Source organism: Tremella mesenterica (genome assembly GCF_000271645.1).
Source record: "Tremella mesenterica DSM 1558 unplaced genomic scaffold TREMEscaffold_22, whole genome shotgun sequence".
Lineage (NCBI taxonomy): Eukaryota > Fungi > Basidiomycota > Tremellomycetes > Tremellales > Tremellaceae > Tremella > Tremella mesenterica.
In genome coordinates this window covers 76,006-97,805 of record NW_006711246.1, presented here as the reverse complement: position 1 = coordinate 97,805, position 21,800 = coordinate 76,006, and the positions used below count along the sequence as shown (strand labels likewise).

The 21,800-nt window shown below is 47.3% G+C and overlaps 4 protein-coding genes across 4 annotated transcripts; 3 read left to right on the top strand and 1 right to left on the bottom strand.

Moving 5' to 3' along the window:
- The first annotated feature begins 1,387 nt into the window (after window positions 1–1,387).
- On the top strand, window positions 1,388–2,369 carry TREMEDRAFT_57979 (uncharacterized protein). Its single transcript, XM_007008447.1, has 2 exons — window positions 1,388–1,783; window positions 2,002–2,369. The coding sequence occupies exon 1, from the start codon at window positions 1,469–1,471 to the stop codon at window positions 1,697–1,699; it is 231 nt and encodes a 76-aa protein (XP_007008509.1). The 5' UTR covers window positions 1,388–1,468; the 3' UTR covers window positions 1,700–1,783; window positions 2,002–2,369.
- Window positions 2,370–6,605: 4,236 nt separating this feature from the next.
- On the bottom strand, window positions 6,606–7,539 carry TREMEDRAFT_72575 (uncharacterized protein). Its single transcript, XM_007008461.1, has 3 exons — window positions 7,274–7,539; window positions 7,133–7,216; window positions 6,606–6,905 (listed from the first exon to the last, which is right to left on the bottom strand). Exons 1-3 carry the CDS (start codon window positions 7,519–7,521, stop codon window positions 6,692–6,694), a joined length of 546 nt encoding a protein of 181 aa, XP_007008523.1. The 5' UTR covers window positions 7,522–7,539; the 3' UTR covers window positions 6,606–6,691.
- A 935-nt stretch (window positions 7,540–8,474) lies between these two features.
- On the top strand, window positions 8,475–9,647 carry TREMEDRAFT_66413 (uncharacterized protein; the record flags this gene model as incomplete). Its single annotated transcript, XM_007008460.1, has 1 exon — window positions 8,475–9,647. The coding sequence occupies one exon, from the start codon at window positions 8,475–8,477 to the stop codon at window positions 9,645–9,647; it is 1,173 nt and encodes a 390-aa protein (XP_007008522.1).
- A 10,142-nt stretch (window positions 9,648–19,789) lies between these two features.
- On the top strand, window positions 19,790–21,022 carry TREMEDRAFT_66411 (uncharacterized protein; the record flags this gene model as incomplete). The annotated part of the gene is made up of 5 exons (XM_007008459.1): window positions 19,790–20,213; window positions 20,298–20,323; window positions 20,344–20,526; window positions 20,637–20,784; window positions 20,826–21,022. The coding sequence occupies 5 exons, from the start codon at window positions 19,790–19,792 to the stop codon at window positions 21,020–21,022; spliced, it is 978 nt and encodes a 325-aa protein (XP_007008521.1).
- Between the last annotated feature and the right edge of the window lie 778 nt (window positions 21,023–21,800).

Below are 21,800 nucleotides of genomic sequence, written 5' to 3'. Positions count from 1 at the left end.
TGGGGGGACCGTAGCGCTTTGGACAACTCGCAGTCTAATTGCTATCTTAGAGGACATTGGGAAATACATCAAATGGCCAGGTCTGAGCCGTAGGGATGGTATCAAAGGGTGTATTCTTGATGATTTTGGGATCCCAGAATGCCTTGGATTTATTGACGGCACACATGTCAATTTAGACCGATCACCAAGTCAAGGGCCTGCCTCTGGTGCATATCACGGCCGAAAGGAGAGACATGGCTTCAACATCCTTGCTGTCTGTGACCATCAGAAGCGCTTTACGTTTGTACACTGGGCATTCTCTGCAAGAGCTTCGGATATCCGACTTCAAGCTTCAATGCGGCTTCAGGTTTCTCCTGATGAATTCTTTCAGGATGGGGAATATCTCTTAGGCGATTCTGGTTTTTGATGTACCACTGTCATTATTCCAATGTACAAACGTGCTTCAGGGGAACATGATCTGCCAGGGAGACGAGTAAGATCATTCTGGCTATCTGTCTGACCGCTGATGAACAGTTGTACTTCAATGACAATTGTGCAACCGCTCGTGTGACGATTGAACATGCTTTTGGTATCTTGAAAGGCCGTTGACAATTCTTGAGGGGAGCAAAGATGCGTGTTAAGGCCAAGGAGGATGAAGCACGAGTGTATGGAATGATACAAGCGGCTTTCATCCTTCATAATCTCACTGTTTCAGCAGCAACGGACTATGTTAGTAATGAGGATTTACAAAGACAGAGAGGGACTGAGCAAAGGGAGAAGAACCGACTTCTAGTTGGCCAGAGGGGATATGCCGGACTCAAAGAGGATTACATTAGGAGGGAGCGTCTGGTGGAAGAGATGCTGGAATATGAGATCGATGAGTACAACTTTTGAATGTATGCATCATTGTACACAAGTAATGGATTCTTCAAACTTGGGTGTTACTAATTTTCACATTCAGGAGATGGTCGAGATCCGGCAGTTGAAGGGGGAAGACCTAATGCTATCGCTGCTTCAAGTTTGCACTCATACCAGGTTTGATGTGGGTTTGCCTCCTGGATCATCTTAGCAGAAGCAAACATGGCCTGCACCAAACGTGTACTCATCTCGGCCTCCTTGATATTGTTCTTTTTATCGAGTTGTGAGATGTTGGCATCCTGATATTGACAATTTCCGTCTATCTATATGCTTCAATCGAGCATGCATACCAGGACTGTGTGCGAGTGGTATTGCACTTTGGTTATCGCAATTAAGTCGTGTTGTAACTTGCTTGAAACCGAGTTCAGTCAATAGACTTCGAATCCAAAGTGCCACACTGCGTCATTAAGATCACGTGACTCCCGACCCCCTCCCCTCCTCCCCTCAAACATCATCTTTATCGTGTATCACATCTCACTTGTAACTCTTCCAACAAGAATCCATCTCGAAAGTTGATTCCAGTTCTCTCCAATCGGTTTTATCGGAACGTTGTTCAAACCTTTCCCTCGGGATGAGACATGGAGCGAGTAAAGTCTCCCTAGGGATGAGACATGGAGCGAGTAGAGTCTCCCTAGGGATGAGACATGGAGCGATTAGAGTCTCCCTAGGGATGAGACATGGAGCGAGTAGAGTCTCCCTAGGGATGAATCATGGAGCGAGTAGAGTCTCCCTAGGGATGAATCATGGAGCGAGTAGAGCCACTACCTATATGATGTCTTTTGCAAGTACAAGACTTGCTTAGTTGATCATCTATCAAATCCCTCCTCAATCAAGATGGGTGATATCACCGATGGGGTAACTCACCCATCTTGAGGGACTTGTAATGGTGGGTTTTTGCTTTTTTGTCTCCTTTTGTCCACTTGACAGACTTGTCGGCCTGTCAGCTTTGAAAGCTGCAAGACTAGGACGTCGTTGATCTTTTTTGCTCTTCCTCGTTCATGCATCTGTTCTTTGAATGTTGGGGTATCATCGTACGTGTTTCAGTGGATGAAAGTCTCGTTGTGATCTTCCAAATGAACATGAGGAGTGGCTCTGATCAAACAGATCAAGGACGCTTTCGCGTGATTTCTCAACGTACCCTTGTACGGATTCAACGTACGTGGGTCGCTTGCTTTCTTTCTCCCCAAAAACGAGAAGAATCATCATATTGTGAATGTCTATTCTAATCGTCTCCGATGTCTGATGGTGTGATTTCTTGCAGAATAATCAATGGGTACTCTCCGTGGGGATGATTCTCAGGGTCGTGTTGTGGGATGGGTTCCCTGCCGCTCTCTTCCCGGAGCTTTTTTTTTTTTTTTTTTTCAATCGTTATTTTATCAGGACCGTGTTATCGTCGTCAGAAGTGCTGAAATATCAAGGATGAGATGTTTGGTTATAATGAGGTTATCAAGGATGAGATGTTGTTTATAATGAGGTCTAAGGGAGATAGTGGCTGGATGGGAAAATCATACTTACTTGCAGAGAACGCTGACTATCCAGGGCGGGACTGATGATCTATCTTCACATCAAGAAATCCCAACTCGGACTGAGATCATGACAAGAGAAGCATTGGCGTAACATCGCTTCTGTGATGATTAGCTTTCACTTACTCGAAAGCTCGCTGATCTCATGTTTTTTTCACCTGTACTTACCGCCGTGACCTCATCTTCGAATGTTGCCCACGCGGCCAGATCTTGAAATGATTTCACTGGGATGATTCCCATTTTCACCGACGAACATTAGGCTGTTCAAACGGCGATTTGCGGACGAGTCTGAGGCGCGCAGGGGAGGGTGATGCAAAAGTTGGACAAAGAGAGCTCTTGCGTCACTACAAAAGGACATGTTTCGAATCAACTTTTCCGTCATCATTCAAACCAACATTCTTTCATTTTTGATCGTGAAAAAAGCGGGCGATGCCAAACTGCTTCCATGGCTCTGGCAAAAGGAATACGTATCTTGTTGAAAGAGGTCTGTGGAGTGCGTTTAGTGAGAGACCGGATTTATCGTAGGTACCTCGTTTCCTGCACTTCGATCACATGTTTCTTATGAGCCGTTCGTCACCTCGCTCCATGACCGAATGACACCTATGTGGGGTTTGAATCCATCTCGCAAGGTTTCCACGATCAATCCCTCAAATCCTTTCAATAAGCTTAGGAAGTCACTGATGGAATAGGTAAATCTGACAATCGTACGGCGTGTGTCCGTAGGCAACAAGAACAACTCTCAGTACGATAAATACCCAGCTGATTGATACCCCATTTGACGGACCAAAACCCCGGAATGCAACTACTGGCTGAGAGGGCGTACAAGACTTGCGAAAGGGGAAACGGTGCTCTTGGATCAAGCGGCCGAAAAAAATGGACTTCAAGCCTTTCATCATTCGCTCTGTTCCAAGTAGTAGTTGCCCCGCCAATTCTAACAACGGCTCAACTTGTTGATCGGTCAATCAGCACTGATCGGCAGGTATACCTTCTGTTCTGCTAACCTTGCGATTGGGGTGCGTCGAAATATGGACTTGAAACACCTTTGATGTCGATTACAGATATTGGATAATTGGAGTCACGACTTGGATGAAGAATGGAAAGAAGGGAGTAGAGGTGACTTTTGATTTTTCAACAATCAAGCGGAAAGGTTGGGAGTTTGGAATTGGTTCAAGCAATGAATGTCTCGTAAGCTCCGCTTCCAAGCTGCACACATCCCCTTCCTCGAACCTGAAGTGGGTAGAAAAAGACACCAAGTTGACCCTCTAGATGGATAATGCCGTCTAACTCCTGAGACTGTTCACCAAGATACAGTGAACAAGCGGCTCTGTTGAGGCACATACGATATCGCCAGACAAATTTGGGAACATGTCAGAAAGACAAAGATCAATTGGTCAAGTGGCGAGTAGACAAGCTGAGCTGTGTGAGCAGCGAAGATGAGTCGTGCTCTTGACCCATGTTTGCAAGGCGTGATGAAAGTGTTAGGTGAGCTAGAGTTTCATATCTCATCAAATTTTCATTCTTTCACTCTGATACCTAGCTTACAAATAGTACTTGATAACCCGTACGGCGGATAAAACGGTACCTGCTACATTCACCCTAGGGGTCCAGTTTGTAAGAAAATTTCAACCTATTGATGAGACTAAAGATCTCCGAGTTGACAAGAACATGAAGAATATCAGTCTTAGACTTGGACCCAACTCAACAAACTCAAGTTCTGGGTATTTTGTCACCCTGCCTTTTTTTCAAGTCTCTTTTCAAACTCGTCTCTCAAGCCGCCTACCAAAACCGTATGTCCCGACCACACTGTATGTTCCGGCTCAGCCACTCGACTCGAAGGAAACCACCTTTTTACTCCCGACCAAGTTCAACACGGACGGGTTTGACTGGACAAACTTCTACCTCTAGGTATGATCCGATCAACTATAAAGAGTTGAGATACCAGTGGAATGAACACTGGGAATCAATGCCGGCGTAACAGGATATAATAGTGGAATGAACATTGGGATCAACACTGGCGGTCTCAACACTGGATCCAACACCATTCCGACCGCTCCTTACTTCCGGGGAAACTTCTCACTATGGATTCAAACAAATGATGATGATCTCCCTCACCTTTCCCTTCCAGAACCCAAACATCTGTCTCAAACTATATTGGACGTGGCCATTTCCGTTAGTTAGATTTATCCAACACACTCGAGTTACGGGTTATTCAAGTGAGTTGTGACAATGCTTCCACATACCTATACTCACGGAAACATGATTATCGATCCCATGTTCCGTTTTCCGTCCGATCCATCTTCCTATCCCACTTTATCCCTAGAAATTATCGATTATCCCTATCTTCCGACACTATTTTAGAAAAGTATCAAACTATTCCCAGTGTTTTCCATCTTCCCTCTCCCAATTATCGACAATATCAAATCATCGAGAGTATCAAAATTATTGACAGTATCAAATCATCGACAATATCAAATCATCGCACGCTCATATCCGTTGTACAGAATATTCTAGATACCAGTCGCTATCAGCAAGTGGTAGTACCCCTTGTTTGAGATGTAGAACCTATACATCCGAGTTAGCACTAAAGCTTGTGACCTACGCAACGTAAAGACTTTGGAGTACTTGTGCCAAGGGATAAAGTAACCGTGTCAAGCCCGTTGTGCCCCGTATCATATCCCAAGCCTCCTCGATCAGAACCCGCACAGTGCTTAGGGAAACACAAAATCCCCTCCTTGTCAGTAGTCCCCAGGACTCATCCGAGACCAAGCAGTAGGTTCGCTTCCTTGGTACATTGATGATCATGATGAGGTTAATCTGATGAGTGCGGAATCTAGAGTAGTCAAAATGACTTGTTAGGGTTAGGTTGAGATGTTTGGGTGGTCAATGAGAGGGAAACAGAATCCGTCACATTGACAGATGGGATATATATATCATATCTGATCATCTCCGTCAAAATTACAACTCTCCACCTCGAGTCCTCTAACGTCGTCGTTTGCCTCTCATATTCTAAATCTCTTCGCCAGGGCCTTGGCCGATGACCGGGGCTTTCCGTGGGTTCTTGGACCATGGTGTCTGTTCGGAACGACGGTATGAAGATGGAAGAGGTGTCGGTTCGGGTGGAGGGACGGGATGAACCAAGGAAGCGATAGAGTTCAAGGTGGTGGCCCAAGTCTTCTCAATCCTATACACTCCAGGTGATAAAAGAGGGGGTGATGATAGTGTCTTTCTCTTGTACTTTTTCAAACTTTCTCCTAAGAAAGATTTTCAAACCCCTCTGACCATTCTTCTTCCGACAGGTCGACACTTTTAGGCGTGCGTGTGGGGCATATTTCGACTGACCGGGCCGAGTGTTCCAATATTGATCCTTTGGGGATTTTAACGTAGGGTCTCCGAGCTGTTTGTTCAATCAGGCCGGAGAGGGGTGGGTCTGGTCGATGAGTTAACACTCGGTCGCTTTTTGGAAGACTCACGAGAGTGATTATAGAATACAGGCATGTTTGTTTGGATCTTGAGATCTTGTTTGTTGATTTCGAGAATCTAAGGAAGGAAGGAAAAAGTATCGACCACAATCCGCGAGGAAAACGATTCTTGAATTTCGAATCGAAACTTTGTTGGAGAAGACGAGGATTCAGCGACCTCGACTGAACAGGGTGATAACTGCGTCAGACTGTGTGTGGGCTGGCGCGGAAAAAGTTGGCGAGGTGGTTGTGATACCGTTAGCGAGCGGGTCAATTTATCCAGTGTTCGGATGGCTTGAGCGTACTAAGTGGTAAGATTGGCTTTAGCGTACTAAGTGGTAAAATTAGCTTCAGCGTACAAAGTAATAAGATTGGCGTATCCGTACAACGTGGTATGGCGTATACGACAGGGAAACTCACGTTTTGACAGTGACGGAGCGAGTGGGAAAGTTTTGCCAGCCTGTCAGGCCATCCACATCAAAGAGATGGAAGAGTCACTCTCTCACTGTAAATTTAAGACTCTTTCCGCTTGCTGGGGCTTTTGAATCTCCATGATCAAGGCTGGACGGTCAGATAGGATAGAGGAAAAGAACGTTAGCTTGCGAGTGTTTGGATCCGGAATTAATTTCGGTGACAACGAAAGAACGGTCAAAATGACAAACAATAAGAATAAGAAAATCTTGGAGAGGGAAAGTAGACTTGGGGAAAGATTTCAAAGTTGGTTGGGCATGTATCAAAAGGATGTACATGATCACGATAATTCACATAGATGGCTCACTACGTCTTCATATCCTCGAACACTCTTCAACCCTCCTACACCTTGTCCGGATCAGATCGACCGTCGAGCGACTTTGTAATCTTTTCTCCTCCTCCCCTAACCGCATCGTCCTCACGCTCTCTCTTCCTTTTCCTTTGCGGTGCAGAGTTTTCCACTTTATCCCAACGATGTTCCGTCATCGGCGCGTGACGGAGGAACAGGTCGACAGCTTTGGACGCTTGGATCAGAGGAGGGAAAGAGATTGGTTTCCTGCAAGTCAGCGGGGGTGGTGTAGGTGGCGTGGTAAGTGACCGTGTGAGGAGAGTGGGTGACGGATGGCAGAGTGAGTCGTCGACAGTGTGAGGAGAGAGGGGGGGGGGCAGAGAGAGAGAAAGAGACACAGAGAGGCAGAGAGACACACACACACACACAGACAGAGACAGACAGGGTTACACGATGGTAGTGGTAGAAAAAGAGAAGAAAGATGAGACACTCACCACACCGGACGACGGTTGTTGAGAGACACGAGGAATTCAGTTTGACAAGAGCGTGAGGGAGGATGACGGCGGACGACACGCCAGCTGATGGTCAGCGGTCATCGGTACAAAGGTAGCGGAGGAGTGAGGTGATAGACGTGCCCATTGACAGACGTTACCTTTACTTGACCACCGTCGCCATCACCGTCGTCACCGCCATCAGTTCCCTCTGCCCCCTCTGCCCCCTCTGCCCCCTCTGCCCCCTCTGCCCCCTCACCGCCAGCCATCCGGTCGACATCAAAGGAAGCGAGCGAGGTGGATCTGACGGTGACAAGAGCGCACGCCTCAGCCACAGTCGTCAACCTCTCGGAAGATACTATCCAACTTTGCGCACGTTGGTAGGGGTACATGTTTGTCGGAGAGCAAGTGGTGGTAGGGTGGGGATGAGAGAGGCGTGGGATGAGAGAGGCGTGGAGTGAGAGAGGCGTGGAATGACGTGGCATTCTTGTTGGGAACCACTTGTCACGTACGTCAATTTTCATGAGCACTGTCCACGGGAACCCCACGTCACTCCCACGGGAATCCCACGTCACTCCCACGGGAACCCCACGTCACTCTTCATGAGAACCCCACGTCACTCTCCACGTCACTCCCACGTCACTCCCACGTCACTCCCACGTCACTCCCACGTCACTCCCACGTCACTCCCAGGGGAACACGAAACGCCACGTCACTCTCCCCCCCCCTCTCCTCCCTCCCTCCCTGTCGAAATCAAATTTGTTCTGGTGCAAGATGAGATCGACGAAATGGTACAAATCGCACTGGAAGCGAGGTGGTGACGCGTGGTTGGACAATGACGACGAGCCTTCTCTCATATCCCTCGCTTCGTACAGTAATGACCAAGCATCAGGGAGACCTATGCCCACAGTGGAGGATATGGCTGCTTCTTCTTTGGGTCAGTGACGCTCTCTAGAACGAACGATCAATCAACTCACCACCAGGTCATGACAATGACGATTCTTTCATTCTTCACAATGACTCAAACTCGGATCTTGAGTCGAATCCCACTTTACCCACAACCCCGATCCAACAGAACAGTCGTCATCATTCGTCCCACATTCACCCATCTCATTCCCTCTTGGAGACCCCTCTTCAATCCGACATTCACTCACCTCTTTCCCTCTCGCAAACCCCTCTTCAATCCGACATTCACTCACCTCTTTCCCTCTCGCAAACCTCTCCACGCCCACGTACACCCACTCTACCACCAATCCCATCAACCGACACGTTACTCTCCTCTGTGCGGATCTCAAGGCTCATCCACCGAACACCTCCCCCTCGCATGGTCTTACCGGAAATAACAATGAGTCCACTCAGACTCCACCCTTGGGCAGAAGAACAAGATCAGACCGTCTTACCCTTGGTCTTACCCAAACGAAATCAACATCGTCAGAAGGGGAATCGTGCTAGGGGACAACATCCACCCGTCGAACGGGATCGTGTCATCGACGACAGTGATCATGATCGTGTTATCGACGACAGTGATCATGATCGTGTCATTCACGATACCTATCATGTACCTATCCCACGGGACCATGTTGGAAACATGGACTCAGACGTCCTTGGTCCAAACGCTGGCACGCATGTCACACGATCCATCCTCGGACCAGAAATCATCGACTCGAATCAAACCAGTGGTGGGATGAAAAACAAACTCACCTTTACCCGACCCACAAGATCAATTTCTCTTCCGACAGTCACACTCGGACGCTCGGTTCAAACACCCATCTCGGCCTCGGAGCTAGACCCTCAACGTGGTAGTGGTGGTAGTGACATTGGTAGACCCGTTGGTGATGATGGACGACCTGTGGATACTGTCATCTCGGGGAGACGATACACGGCAAGGTCTGTGAATAAAGTAATCTCGGGGAAACAATACATGAGAGGATCTGTGAACGCAGTAATGGGGAAACAAGACATGAAAGAGATTGGTAATGGTGTGGATGGACGACCGTCAAATGGATTTCTAAAAAATCTCAAACAACAAAATGATCAAATTCATTCGGTCTCTGATCAACTTTCCAACATTCCTGAACCCTCTGATTCGAATCCTCACGTCAATGAGAAGATCAACAACTTGTCATTCGAAAATCCTAATACCCAACAATTTACTGCACGCTCTGTGATCAAACATCCTAGCTCGGTTCCAACTGGCGTTACCACACCCGTTCAGTCGGACCTTGGACCGGTCGATTCCTCAGGGCCTGAACAACTTGACAAAGTCGTAATCACCGACCCTATAGCTCTCTCAGCACAATTCGACCAAATCACAACTGCAACTACCGACCGTATACTCATAGCCGAACAACCCCAACCGCAACTACAACCCCACCGTGTCCCTCTTCGCCATCACATGACGACGAATCGTGATGGTCCCCGAAAGCTCATCTTGCCCATGTTGATCAAGGAAAGGTCGGCCCCACGGGCTTTGGGTTCGAGATCGGGACGGAGCGGATCGGACGACCCGACGGTTTGAGGATGAGGGACGGAGCCAATCAGACAATCCGACGTGAGGATCAAGTGAGTTGGGTGTGTCGAGGGTGAGGTTGGAGATTTGTGGGGTTGGATATTCGGGAGGGGATGGGATGGAATTATCGCATAATACGATATCAAGATGGAGTAGGAAGTCGAGGGTGGGGATGAGGGCGAAGAGAAAACTCGGAAAAGATCACACACACACACACACACACACACGTCAACAGTCTGAATGAAGCAGTGGGCTACAAGGGTCAAAGGTCAGTTTCATTCGTGTATGAAGCAGTGGGCTAAAGGGTCAAGCTTAGGGTTAATCGTGTGAAATATCGTGCACAGGGGATTCAGAATCGCAAATTGTCAATACGACCGTAATAGTCTGAAACGTAAAATACAATCTTTCAAAATGACAATACGACTCGTCCGGTTCTAAACGTAATCGTCTAAACGTATGTAAATAATGTTGATCAAGTCAATTTATTCATTCATCAATCTATCCATTCATTCAAGTCCAAATTCCAGTCTTATAGTGAATCCAATCACGAAGAAGGGCCAGGTGCCAGTTGACATCTCGTGACCCCTTCTCGGATCGCTTCCCAGGTCTCTCCAGGGTGAGATCTATCCCCACAGACTAACAAATGGAAAATCGAGCTTGTGTGTAGAGTACTCCACATGAGATGTCAATCACCACTTGACCCTTTTGTTAACCCTGTAATTTCTCGTCACTATTTTAGGGTACTTACTGTATTGACTTTGGCGAGATCGAGGTCAATGAGAGTTGTATGTGCATGTCAGGGGTGGGTATCGATTCTGATTGAATTAACCCCCCGATCCCGAACCCAATCCCCAAATCTCCAATCCTATTCCATGAAGATTATCGTTATTCTCCACCTCTGTCACACAGTGTGGAACAAAACAAAAGACAACAGATCTGAGTACTTACTGAAGAGTTCAGGTCACTGTTCCCTACCTCCTCTCGAATCACTAATTCTAGAGTTTGGAGTATTTGTAAGCCGAGTGGATCAAAAGAACAAAACCCCAACCCTTCTCGTATCAAGACTACCAGCATACTAAATCTTATCGGAATGATCTTGGACACCAAAGCCCAGACCGTCAATCAAGTCAAAAAATCGCACCCAATGTAACATGAAATGGTCACGACAAATGACACCCCTGGAATATATCACTGGATGAACCCGACTTGTGAGAGGGTGACGGGATGCGTGGATGCATGAAGATCAAATCGATCCAACTCGTGAGAGGTGCTGGAAAGAGGAAGAGAAAAGGGGTTTACGAGATCCCACAGCAAACTACTGATTGACACAGTGGGGTGCGGTGGCAGATGGAACACACTTTCCTTAGTAATTTGGCTGTGATTTTACAATGTCCATCTTTTCCATGCTGCATCTCTGTTACCTTAGAAGATACAGGTATGAACCATTAACAAAGTTTGTTCATTCAACTAAGACAAGTTCATCTATGGTCCAAGCTCTAGTCGGCAAAACCAATCATCATCAAATTCCTCTGTTCAACTCTAGTGGGCAAATCAGCAGGTAATAAATATAGAGTGGAAAAGATAGAGGAGGAGGAAGGAAAGGAAATTGGGTGTGGGAAGGGGGGGGGGGGGGGGGGGGGGATAGAGATGTGGCTCGCTGGCATGAAACATCATTTCCTCAACTTCTCAGCAAGGCAAAGCCAATCAACAAACCTTGTTGAAACTTAGTTGTACTAGGGTGTCAATATCTCACAGAGACAGGGTACTTGTTGGGGAATTACCGATCACTACGCCATAGTGTAATACGTCTATCTCTAACAGCATCACAAGGTTGATCGTCGGGGTAGCTACTCGTTCCCACTGGGTCCTCAGTGTTAAAAGTAGAGTATTGTCACATCATAACACCTCTGTACCATTGAAACTTTTCACTTCAGTAACATCTTTAGATGTATCTAATTGTCATTTCCAACCGGTTATGAGACCCATGCTTTAACCGACTAAGCAGTTCAGCTCAAATTACTTGATTGACATTGACCAGATCAAATTTGTCCCATCCAGTTCACTCGAGTTGGGTCAAGAGCACTCTCACGACTTGTCCTCGCACTGCAGTAGTCTCATGACTGGCAAAGCTCTTCTCCCTCCCTCCCTTCTTGTCAACAAGCCCTCTTACTTATCTTGGCGATTGACCTTCCAAGCTCTCCTCATCCCATCGAGCTCATATGGTTTCCCCTCTTCCCATCATCAAACATCCCCTCCTGACTTTCATCCACCTCCTTCTCTGTTCCCCTCTGCTCTCTGCTATCAGCACCAATGTCGGTTCATCCAGCAGTGGAAACTTTCAGTGACATCCCTGAACTTTTGTCACAAACGTCAATTCTTCTCCTCTACCGACCAATGGCTGACAAACGTTGGCTAACTACATCGTACTGGGGTGTCAATGTCTCACTGAGACAGGGCACTCGTCGGGGAACTACGGCTAACTACGTCGTAGTAATGTGCCAAGTGGTAAACCATAAGGTGATTGTCAATGAATGGCGGCTGACTTCGCCGCGGTGTGTTGAACTACTGTGTGGTAGCCTTCGCTGACTAGAAGGTTGTAGCTACCAAATATATCTCTCACTACTGACAACAATCAAGGATTGCTGTTACGGGGTAACAACGAATCGAGAGGACTCTATCGAGTTTGACCGATTAGGACAGAGGAAAGCGGGAGTTGGAGGCAGTGCTGCAGTAGGTAGGGACGGGTTTTCCCTTTTCGAGATTTTCCCACTGGGTTTGCTCAAAAGCGGTTTTTCACCTGTCCAAGTATGTACATATACGCTTGCAGTAGGACTAAGAAGAGGAGACGGATACCTGTAGACAGTATATAGTACAATCAGCAAAGTACCAACTTTGCTGATTCTTCAATATCATTCTTTGGCTACATCGATTGCAGAGGAGACACGATCCATTAGCACCAGAGACCCTAGACTTCTACAAGACATCCATCGAGTTCGACCCAACCTGCGACCTAGTCATCGTGTTTCCAGTACCGTTACAATTGCTGAGGAAGCTCAGCAATCCGTAAACTATCTATACTTCTCTGCTCTCCCTGTAGGATATCCCTCAACTCCTGCACTGCCTCGTTCTCAGTCCTCCTTTGTCCAACTTTGCTTTACCTCGCTGTGTCCCCGCTTTCCTTCTCCGCTCACTTTGCCGCAGTTCTTTGTGCTTCCATTTACCTCCATTCTCCACCCTGCATACATTCAAATTGAGATATATTGCCATCGGTGAAAACCCTAGTTACAGTAACTGTCACGCGGCACCGCGTGACATTATCCTTTCCCATCAAACGAAGTTCCTTTGGACATCAGCTTGCCATCAATGATCCCGTTCTTATGAACGTCACCACCCACAAGGGTATTGGGAGGTGACGAAGTTAGTCATGTAGGAAGTTGGGGAGATACAAAGTTAGGGAGATACAAAGTCAGGGAGATACAAAGTTAGGGAGGTACAAACTTTGTCGGGGACAAAGTCCGCGAGGTACGAAGCTCAGGGATTCGGGCTGACCCAAGTTCTGTGTTGGCGAAGTTAGGGAAGAACAAAGTACTTAAGGGCCAAAGTTCCCAGGGATCTTTGATGATCTCTGGTTGTTGTCTTAGTGATAGAAGTTAGTAGAGCACGAAGTTATTAGACCCAGAAGTTAGTTTCACCACTTCATACTACGAAGAACAAGCCTGTTAAGGGTCATAGCCCACAAAGTTATTGGCTGTCGGTCCTGAGAAGTCAATGAAGAACCAACCTTGTGACAGTACCAGAGATCGTCCTTACCGACTCTTCAGTAACTCGTGGGAGGCTATATGTGGACTAGAGGAAAGGAGAGAGAGAGAAGAACAGCTGAAGAAATGTTGAGGAACGAGCAGGGGGATAATCAAGGTAACCTAGAACCTCACGGTTCTAGGGAGTCGTCTTTTCTCACCGAACCACCTTCCGACGCATACTTAGACGACCCGTGGGTGGAAGGGGGTGACCAAAGAAGAACATTGGGAGATGAAGATGGGGGCTCAACTGGTGGACAAAGTTCGTATACATCCCGACCCAGAGGAGAAAAATCACCGGAGAGGTTTAAGGAGGATATTAGGAGTGGGATGCTGGTTGAAATGATGAGGGCCCTGAAAGAGTTGAAGAGTGCTGATAATCAGAAGAGTGAAGCCTTGACAGAGATAGTGCACGAGCTTCGTCAAGGGAATCGGGGATCTAGAGAAGGGTCGGCGACAACTTTGTCGACTCGAGCGCCAAAACCGAAGGACCCGGACAAGTTTGATGGGTCGAGAGAGAAACTTACTGGGTTCTTGACTCAGTGTTTGTTGGCGTTGAGTGTGATGAGTGATAGATTTGAGAGCGCGGAACAGAGTGTGTTGTGGATGGTAGGATTCTTACGAGGGGTTGCACTGCTGGCGGTGCAGCCTCATTGACTCTCCACTCCTCTTCCTCCTTTCCTTTCAAACCGTTCTGAATTCGTGGTGTGGATGAAAAAGAACTTTGGGGATCCAGATGAGAGGGGCACGGCTATCAGGGGTTTAAGGGAGCTGAAGCAGAAGCAAGGGAAGACATTGGCGTACTTCGCTAAATTTCAAACGTATATTGCTATATTGGGATGGAGTGAGGAGGAGATGTTAGTGGCTGAGGCTATTAATGGACTGGACAAAGTTATGAAGGATTTGCTTTCTCGGAGGGAGGAGATTGAGACCATGGAGGATGTCACAAACTACGACGTGACACCTCGAATATCCCACCATAAACAACCCTCCTTTGACCATCAAAACCCCTATTACGTCTTAACCTCTTCACCCTACACGTAACCTAGGACATCTGAGATCAACTACGGCGAAGTACAACGGGAGAATAAGGTATACAGGGGTCTGGAGCATAAGGACGGCAAAGTGCGGCGAAGTTAGATGGAGTTAGGCTAAGTAGGGATAACGGGAGCCAAAGTACGGCAAAGTTAGACGGAGTTAGGCTAAGTAGGGACAATGGGAGCAGAAGTGCGGTGATGTTAGGCGGAGTTAGTCAAAGGGGGAGAAGTATGGCCGGGGACTCGGGGAAGTTGGACGAAGTGCGTTGAAGTACGTCAAAGCGCAAGAGGGTTGGGTGAACGTCTAGGAGGAGTAGTTAATATCAGCTGAGAAGATTGCTGAAGTTCTTCAGCGATCCTTGATTGTTGTCAGTAGTGAAAGATTGATAGAGATAGCTACAATATAAATCGAGATACATCGCCATCAGTACAAAACCCCTAGATAGAGTAACTATGCCGAAGTACGCCGTAGTTACATTCCTTTCGACGTCTACGCCCTCCTGATTGGGTGAGACATCGAGTCAGAAGCATCAAGTTAGCCAAGGTTTGTCGACCGTCGATCTATTAGGAAGAAGTTATTCGACGGCCGTGACAGAGGAGTTGAAGGCGGTGGTGATCAAGCTAGACAACAGGATGACTGAATGTTGGGCAGAGAGACAGGCTAACGGGCAGAAAACGAACTGGGGAAGAACGCCTAACTTCGTGCAATCAGCGCCGAAGTTAGTGACAACAGCGGCAAAGGATCCTGTAGTTTTGGTGTCAGCTCCTCCTATAAATCAAAACAATATAACAACAGGGTTGCAGGTCTGGAAACAAGGGGATCCTCTTACCCCGAGGCCAAATTTCGAGCAGAGGGAGAAGTGGAGGGCCGAAAGAGTGTGCCTCGAGTGTGGGGGCCAAGGGCATTATGTGAAGGATTGTCCTATGGTAGCTGCTAAGGTAGCTCAGGGATTAATGAAGCCTCCTAGAATGTGGAGAAGTTCAAGGAACAGAGGAACGGGAGGAAATGCAGTGGTGATGGGAGAGCCGAGGCAGATGAATGCGGTAGCAGGGGAGGATGTGGAGGAGGGAAAAGGCTTGGACCCGTCGGTTTGAGAGAACGTCGGTGGGTCCCATTCTCTGTCCTCTCTGCTATTGTTCCTTCTGATATTACAAGGAAAGAGCTGACAGTAGCAGGACAATGTGTACACGAAGACAGACATTTCATCAAGATACCCATCACTAAGGCGAGACAACCAAAGACTAAAATCAACGTAACAGGGGCCCAGGTGGTCGCCTTGTGGGATTCGGGAGCGACTAGTTCATATATAAACCCAAAAACAGTGGACGAGTTAAAGTTAGAAGTTACGAGACACCCAGAGGAAGTACCTGTACATATGTTTGATGGCTCGGAAAGTATCGGCGGTCCCATAACAAAGTTCGTTGAAATAGGGATTCATGTGTCAGAAGAGGACGAAGTTCGGAGGATTCGGTTGGACGTCACCAAGCTGTGTGACACAGATGTGGTGATAGGATGGGAATGGATGAAGAAAGAAGGAGTGGTTCTGAAGGTGAGAGAAGAAGTAATAAGGCTCCCAGTGAGGAAGAAAAAGGAGCAGGAGAAGTTGGGAGCGGTTTTTGGATTCAAGGAAGGGGAAGTCCTAGGCCCAAGAGATTCGGCTTTGGAGGACAAACTTAGTGAGGAAGAGCAAGAGGAACTACTGGAGTTGATACCTTCTGAGTATCATGGTTTCTTGGATATCTTTAACCCTAAGGTAGAGGAGAGACACTACCCCCATACCGGAGTTATGACTTGAGACTGGACCTAGTGGAGGGGGCGAAGCTGAAGGTGGCTCCGTTATATTCGTTAGCTGAGGATCAGAAAAAAGCGTTAAGGGAGACTTTGGACAAGGAGGTAGCTGCCGGTAGGATCCGGAAGAGTAACTCACCTTATGGGTCACCTATGTTCATGGTTCCCAAGAAGGTAAAAGGACAGTGGCGGATGGTAACGGATTATAGGAAGTTAAACAAAGTTACCATTCCAGATGGCTATCCTCTTCCATTGATCAGTCAGATTACTGAAGAGTTAGGTTCAGCAAACTATTTTCCAAAACTCGACTTGATGGGGGCGTATCAATTACTTCGAATTGCTGAGGGATACGAGTATCTCACGGCCTTTTGGACACAATACGGAAAGTATGAATCTTTAGTAGTCAGGGATGGTTTACGAAATGCGCCTGCCGTGTTCCAACACTTCTTGAACAACATTTTCAGAGATTTACTAGGGGAAGGAGTCATAGTCTACATCGACAATATTCTGATTTATGCTAAGACTAAGGAGATGCACGGTGAAGGTATTTCAAAGACTTAGAAAAGCTAATTTGTTTGTGAAGGCAGCGAAATGTGAGCTCGATCGAAGTTTGGTGGTTTTTCTTGGGTACGTGGTTTCAAACTCAGGTATTTCGGCAAACCCAGAATATGTTGCTGCTGTACAGGATCTGCCTCGACCCAAGAATTTACAAGAGTCCCGAGGTTTCATGGGAATGGTCAGCTATTACCGGCGGTTTGTCCCAAACTTCTCGAAAATTGCGAAGCCTCTGAACGACCTTACTCACAAGGATGTAAGCTTCACATGGGGAACTGAGCAAGAGGAGGCGTTCAGAGTGCTGAAGAAGAAGTTATGTGAAGCTCCAATGCTAGCTCATTTCGACACTTCGTTGAAGACGATCATGCAGGCAGACACCTCTTTTTGCGGATGGGGATATATTATCTCACAGATTGATAAAGAAGGTAGGGAACACCCTGTGGCTATTGAGTCAGGAGCCTTTAAGGGTGCTGAGTTGAATTATACTACGGGGGAGAAGGAGTAGTTAGCGATAGTCGAAGGCTTCAGGAGGAAGAGACACTTATCACTACAGGTAGAAACAAAGGTCTTAACAGATCATCTTAACCTGACATATTGGATGGCCCCAAAACAACTGAACCCTAGGCAAGGTAGGTGGGTTGAAGAGCTGGCTAACTTCAGATTTACGATGGTTTATCGCCCTGGGAGACAAGCAACACTGCCAGATGCCTTGTCAAGACGACCGGACTACCATCCTGGTATTAAAGGGATAACTACGGAACAGGAGGAGAACTTCGTCCAAGGGTTGCCGAAGTTTGACTTAGGTGATGTTACTGAATCAAGTCTGGGACATATGCTCCGGGCTTTGCAAGGGACGAAAGAAATTAGGGAAGAAGATCGAATGAAAGGCAAAGATATTGTTAAGGGATACGAGATTGATGAGGAAATACACGAAGTTCGGGAAGGAATGTTGACAGTGATCTGCACTGAGTGTTCTCATCCTGAATGTGAAGCTTAACATCAGGAACCAAGATAAGTCAAAGAATTTTGACAACAGTCGCGCCATGGGATGTTCTTGAATCCATCGTGTTCGGTAAGAGGTTTCCTACGATTTGATGGACAGGTATATCTTCCAAATATTGATGAAATGTGAGTAAAGATCTTGAAGTCCAGGCATGATTTGGTATTAGCCGGTCATCCTGGGGTCACGAAGACTCTGGAATTAGTGCTTAGAGACTACATCTGGAATAGAGTCAGGAAAGATGTGGAAGATTATGTTGGGGGGTGTGTAGTTTGTCAGAGAGCTAAAACAAACAGACAAAAGCCTCAAAGAACACTGAAGACATTGGAAGTAGCTGAGAAACCTTGGTCTAGTATCCCAATGGACTTCATTGAAGCACTACCAGAGCCAAACGGCTTTAACTCAATTTTGGTGATAGTGGACCGGTTATCGAAATGGACGATGTTTGTACCCATGATGATGAACCTCACGGCTGCCGGGTTAGCGGATGTGGTTGTCGAGCATGTGGTGGCCCAACATGGACTACCAGAGGGAATAGTTTCGGACAGAGGGACAAAGTTTACCTCGAAGTTCTGGAAAGATCTGACTGCTAGTCTTGGTATAAGACTACATCTTTCCACTGCATATCATCCACAGACTGATGGCCAGACTGAGCAAAGAAATCAAGCTTTGGAAATGTACCTACGAGTATTTGCTTTGTATCAGCAGGATGATTGGGCGAAGTTATTGCCAAAGGCTAGCTTTGCGTATGATAATACAATTCATTCGGCTATAGGGAGGAGCCTGTTCCTTGCGAACTTTGGGTATCACCGACGGTGGACAGATGAGATTAAGGAATTTGAAGTAGAAGTTCCTGTTGCTCGAGCAGTTGTTACTGATCTACAGAAGATACGTAAGCGATGTATTGAAGGCATCAAATTAGCCAATGAGAGATACTCAGAAGCGTATGATTGCAAGCACTCCGCAACACCGGTTTTTGAGGTTGGAAGCAAAGTAATGTTATCTCTTGAGAAGATTAGAACTAAGAGACCCAGTAAGAAGTTAGATGCTAAACAAGCAGGCCCGTACAAAGTTATTGAACACATTGGTACTCATGCGTGTAGGCTGAAGTTACTAGCTTCGATGGTTAAGCTTCATGATGTTTTTCATGTGTCGTTGTTAAGGAAGTTTCAACCAAAGAACTTCGTGGAACAGGAGGCAGAACTTCCTGATCCATTCCAAGTCGATGATGTAGGAGAGTCATGGGAAGTTAAGGATATTCTAGACTCTAGAATAAATAAGAGATCTGGGAAGGTCGAGTATTTAGTAGAGTGGTTGGGATTTGAAGGAACTGATGATGCTGTCTCTTGGGAACCGAAGGGAAATGTTGATGGTGCACATGAACTTCTTAAGGGTTTCCACAAACGTTATCCTGAGAAACCGAAGGGAGATCTAGTTCGACGAGTTTGTACTCGACGAACTTAGGGACCGGTCAAGAATGATACATGAGACAAGAAGTTATACAACACTAAGTCTTATTTCTCTCACCATCTACAAGAATGTCGATATCATCCATCACCATTTTCCCTTTTCCTTTATCACGACCCCACCTGGCACTATCAACCCACCAGGAGTGGGCCCCCTCCGTATCAGTAAGCTCTTCACGGGCTGTCACTAACAACGGATCGTTCCTCACAGCGTTTCTCATTCTCTAATTAGCATCCCAGAATGTCTCACTAGCCGCACGAATTTCGTCCCTTGGTCCTTGGGTGCTGGGCCCAGCAACCGCAACACCAGTCAAATCTCGCTCCTTTCGCCTGATAGTATCATTGATCTCTCCCCAGAACTTATGGCCAAAGATGGCGTGGCAACCAGTACGAAGAAGATGTTCGTTCCATTGGAGCAGTAAACTATGAGTGGCAGAACCAATATGAGAACTTCTCTTCGATAAGTTCCGACTTAAAAGGCGAATTTGGTTGAGAAAACGACAAATGATGACACCTTGTACGTCCATCATATCTGCTGCACGAAGGGCGACTACGGTCATATCTGCTAATCGTTTCTCTACCTTGAGATTGTCTAAGGTTAGAACTTCGACTAGCTTCTCGAGGTCCTCGATAATTTGCTCCTGGGTAGGAGGAGGATTTTCCTTGGGCGCCGACGAAGAGGATGAAGATGACGCGGGTGACGGAGGAGCAGGCACAGGAGGAGCAGGAATGACAAAGGCGCCGGGAATGATTGGCGACGGGGAGCAAAGGTCGATGACGGGAGGAGCACGAGCAGGACAAGGGGCACGAGGAGGAGGAGAAGGAGACAACTCCCACAGGGGAGCAGGAGGGCGAGCGGGACGGAAGGTGACGGAAGGTGGGAGAGTGTCACAAAGTGACAAGACAGTTTGGTTAGAGTTGGATGGGTTGGGTATCTAACCAGCGACCGGCGGTTACGATTAACCGCCCGTTAATAGGCCTTTTAGCACAGTGGTTTAGATCGCTGCTTCTGAAGGGCACTGTTATATCGTCCCAATGCTGGTTAGTTGGTCTCGTGACAGAGAGGAGGAGGAAGGCCGGGAAGCTCGTCCGTCGACGAAGGAGATTTGGTTGCGAACACCAAGGGGCCAGCAGCTGGGGGCGAAGGACAGGAGGTTGTCGAAGCCTTCCACTGCTTAGCAGGGGAAGGGGGGAGGAAGGAACAGACGCCGGATGTGCACAACGCACATTGTGTACCACGGTTGGTACCACAAGGACAAACACAGGGGAAGTCGGGGTGATGAGATTGTTTGTCACTGGAAGTTAGGATCTGTTACGTTTTTTTTTCTAGAAAGTATGATTTGCTCACCGGCAGTGGTCGCACTCTTCTCCCTTAGAAGCCAGTTCCTACCTCTCAGGTTGGGCCGCAAGGAGGGCCAAGAGACTAGCCAAAGTTCTAACCGTTCCCGAGCGAGGAACGGGGGAAGAAGTTGGGGCCTTGACCCGTACCCGTTTTTGGACGGGTGTGTGCACGACTGGGCGGACAAAGAGGAGGAAGAGACAGATATTGGTGACGAAGTTCGTCGGTGTCTCTTCTTTGGAGACCGAAGGATTGAAGTTTTCTTCTTTAAACTCGCCTCTTGTGAGGGAGTTTTCCTCTTAGCCGGGGTCGAAGACGGACCGGCGACAGCATCGGGAGCTGCGGAAGACGACGAAGATGCCAACAAAGAAGTCAGGGCAGCCAAGAGAGAAGAGAGGTGAAGGCCAGCCGAGCTGGCAAGGCGGCGAACAAAGGACGAAGGGGGGGCAGGAGGCGGGGACTGGACCCACATTTCATGCTGAGTTGTTTTGTTCTTTTTGGTGTTAATGTTCGCTCATGAGGACGTTCACGCTCAAGGAGGGGACCACTGTGACACAGCGCCGCATGACATTATCCTTTCCCATCAAACGAAGGTCCTTTGGACATCAGCTCGCCATCAACGATCCAGTTCTTACGAACTTCACCACCCACGAGGGTATTAGGAGGCAAACATCGTCAAGGACGAAGTTAGTCATGTAGGAAGTTGGGGAGATACAAAGTTAGGGAGATACAAAGTTAGGGAAATACAAAGTTAGGGAGATACAAAGTTAGGGAGGTACGAACTTCGTCGGGGACGAAGTTCATGAGGTACGAAGCTCAGGGATTCGGGTTGAATCAAGTTCTGCGTTGGCGAAGTTAGGGAAGAATGAAGTACTTAAGGGGCGAAGTTCCCAGGGATCTTTGAGGATCTCTGGTTGGTGTCTTAGTGATAGAAGTTAGTAGAGCACATAGTTAATACACCCTGAAGTTGGTATCACCACTTCATACTACAAAGAACAAGCCTGTTAAGGGTCATAGCCCACAAAGTTATTGGCCGTCGGTCCTGAGAAGTTAATGAAGAACCAACCTTGTGACAGTAACTACGTCAAAGTACACCGTAGTTACACCCCTTTTGACATCTGCGCCCTTTTGTCTGGGTGAGACATCAAAGCCAAAGTGTCAAGTTAGCCGAGGTTTGTT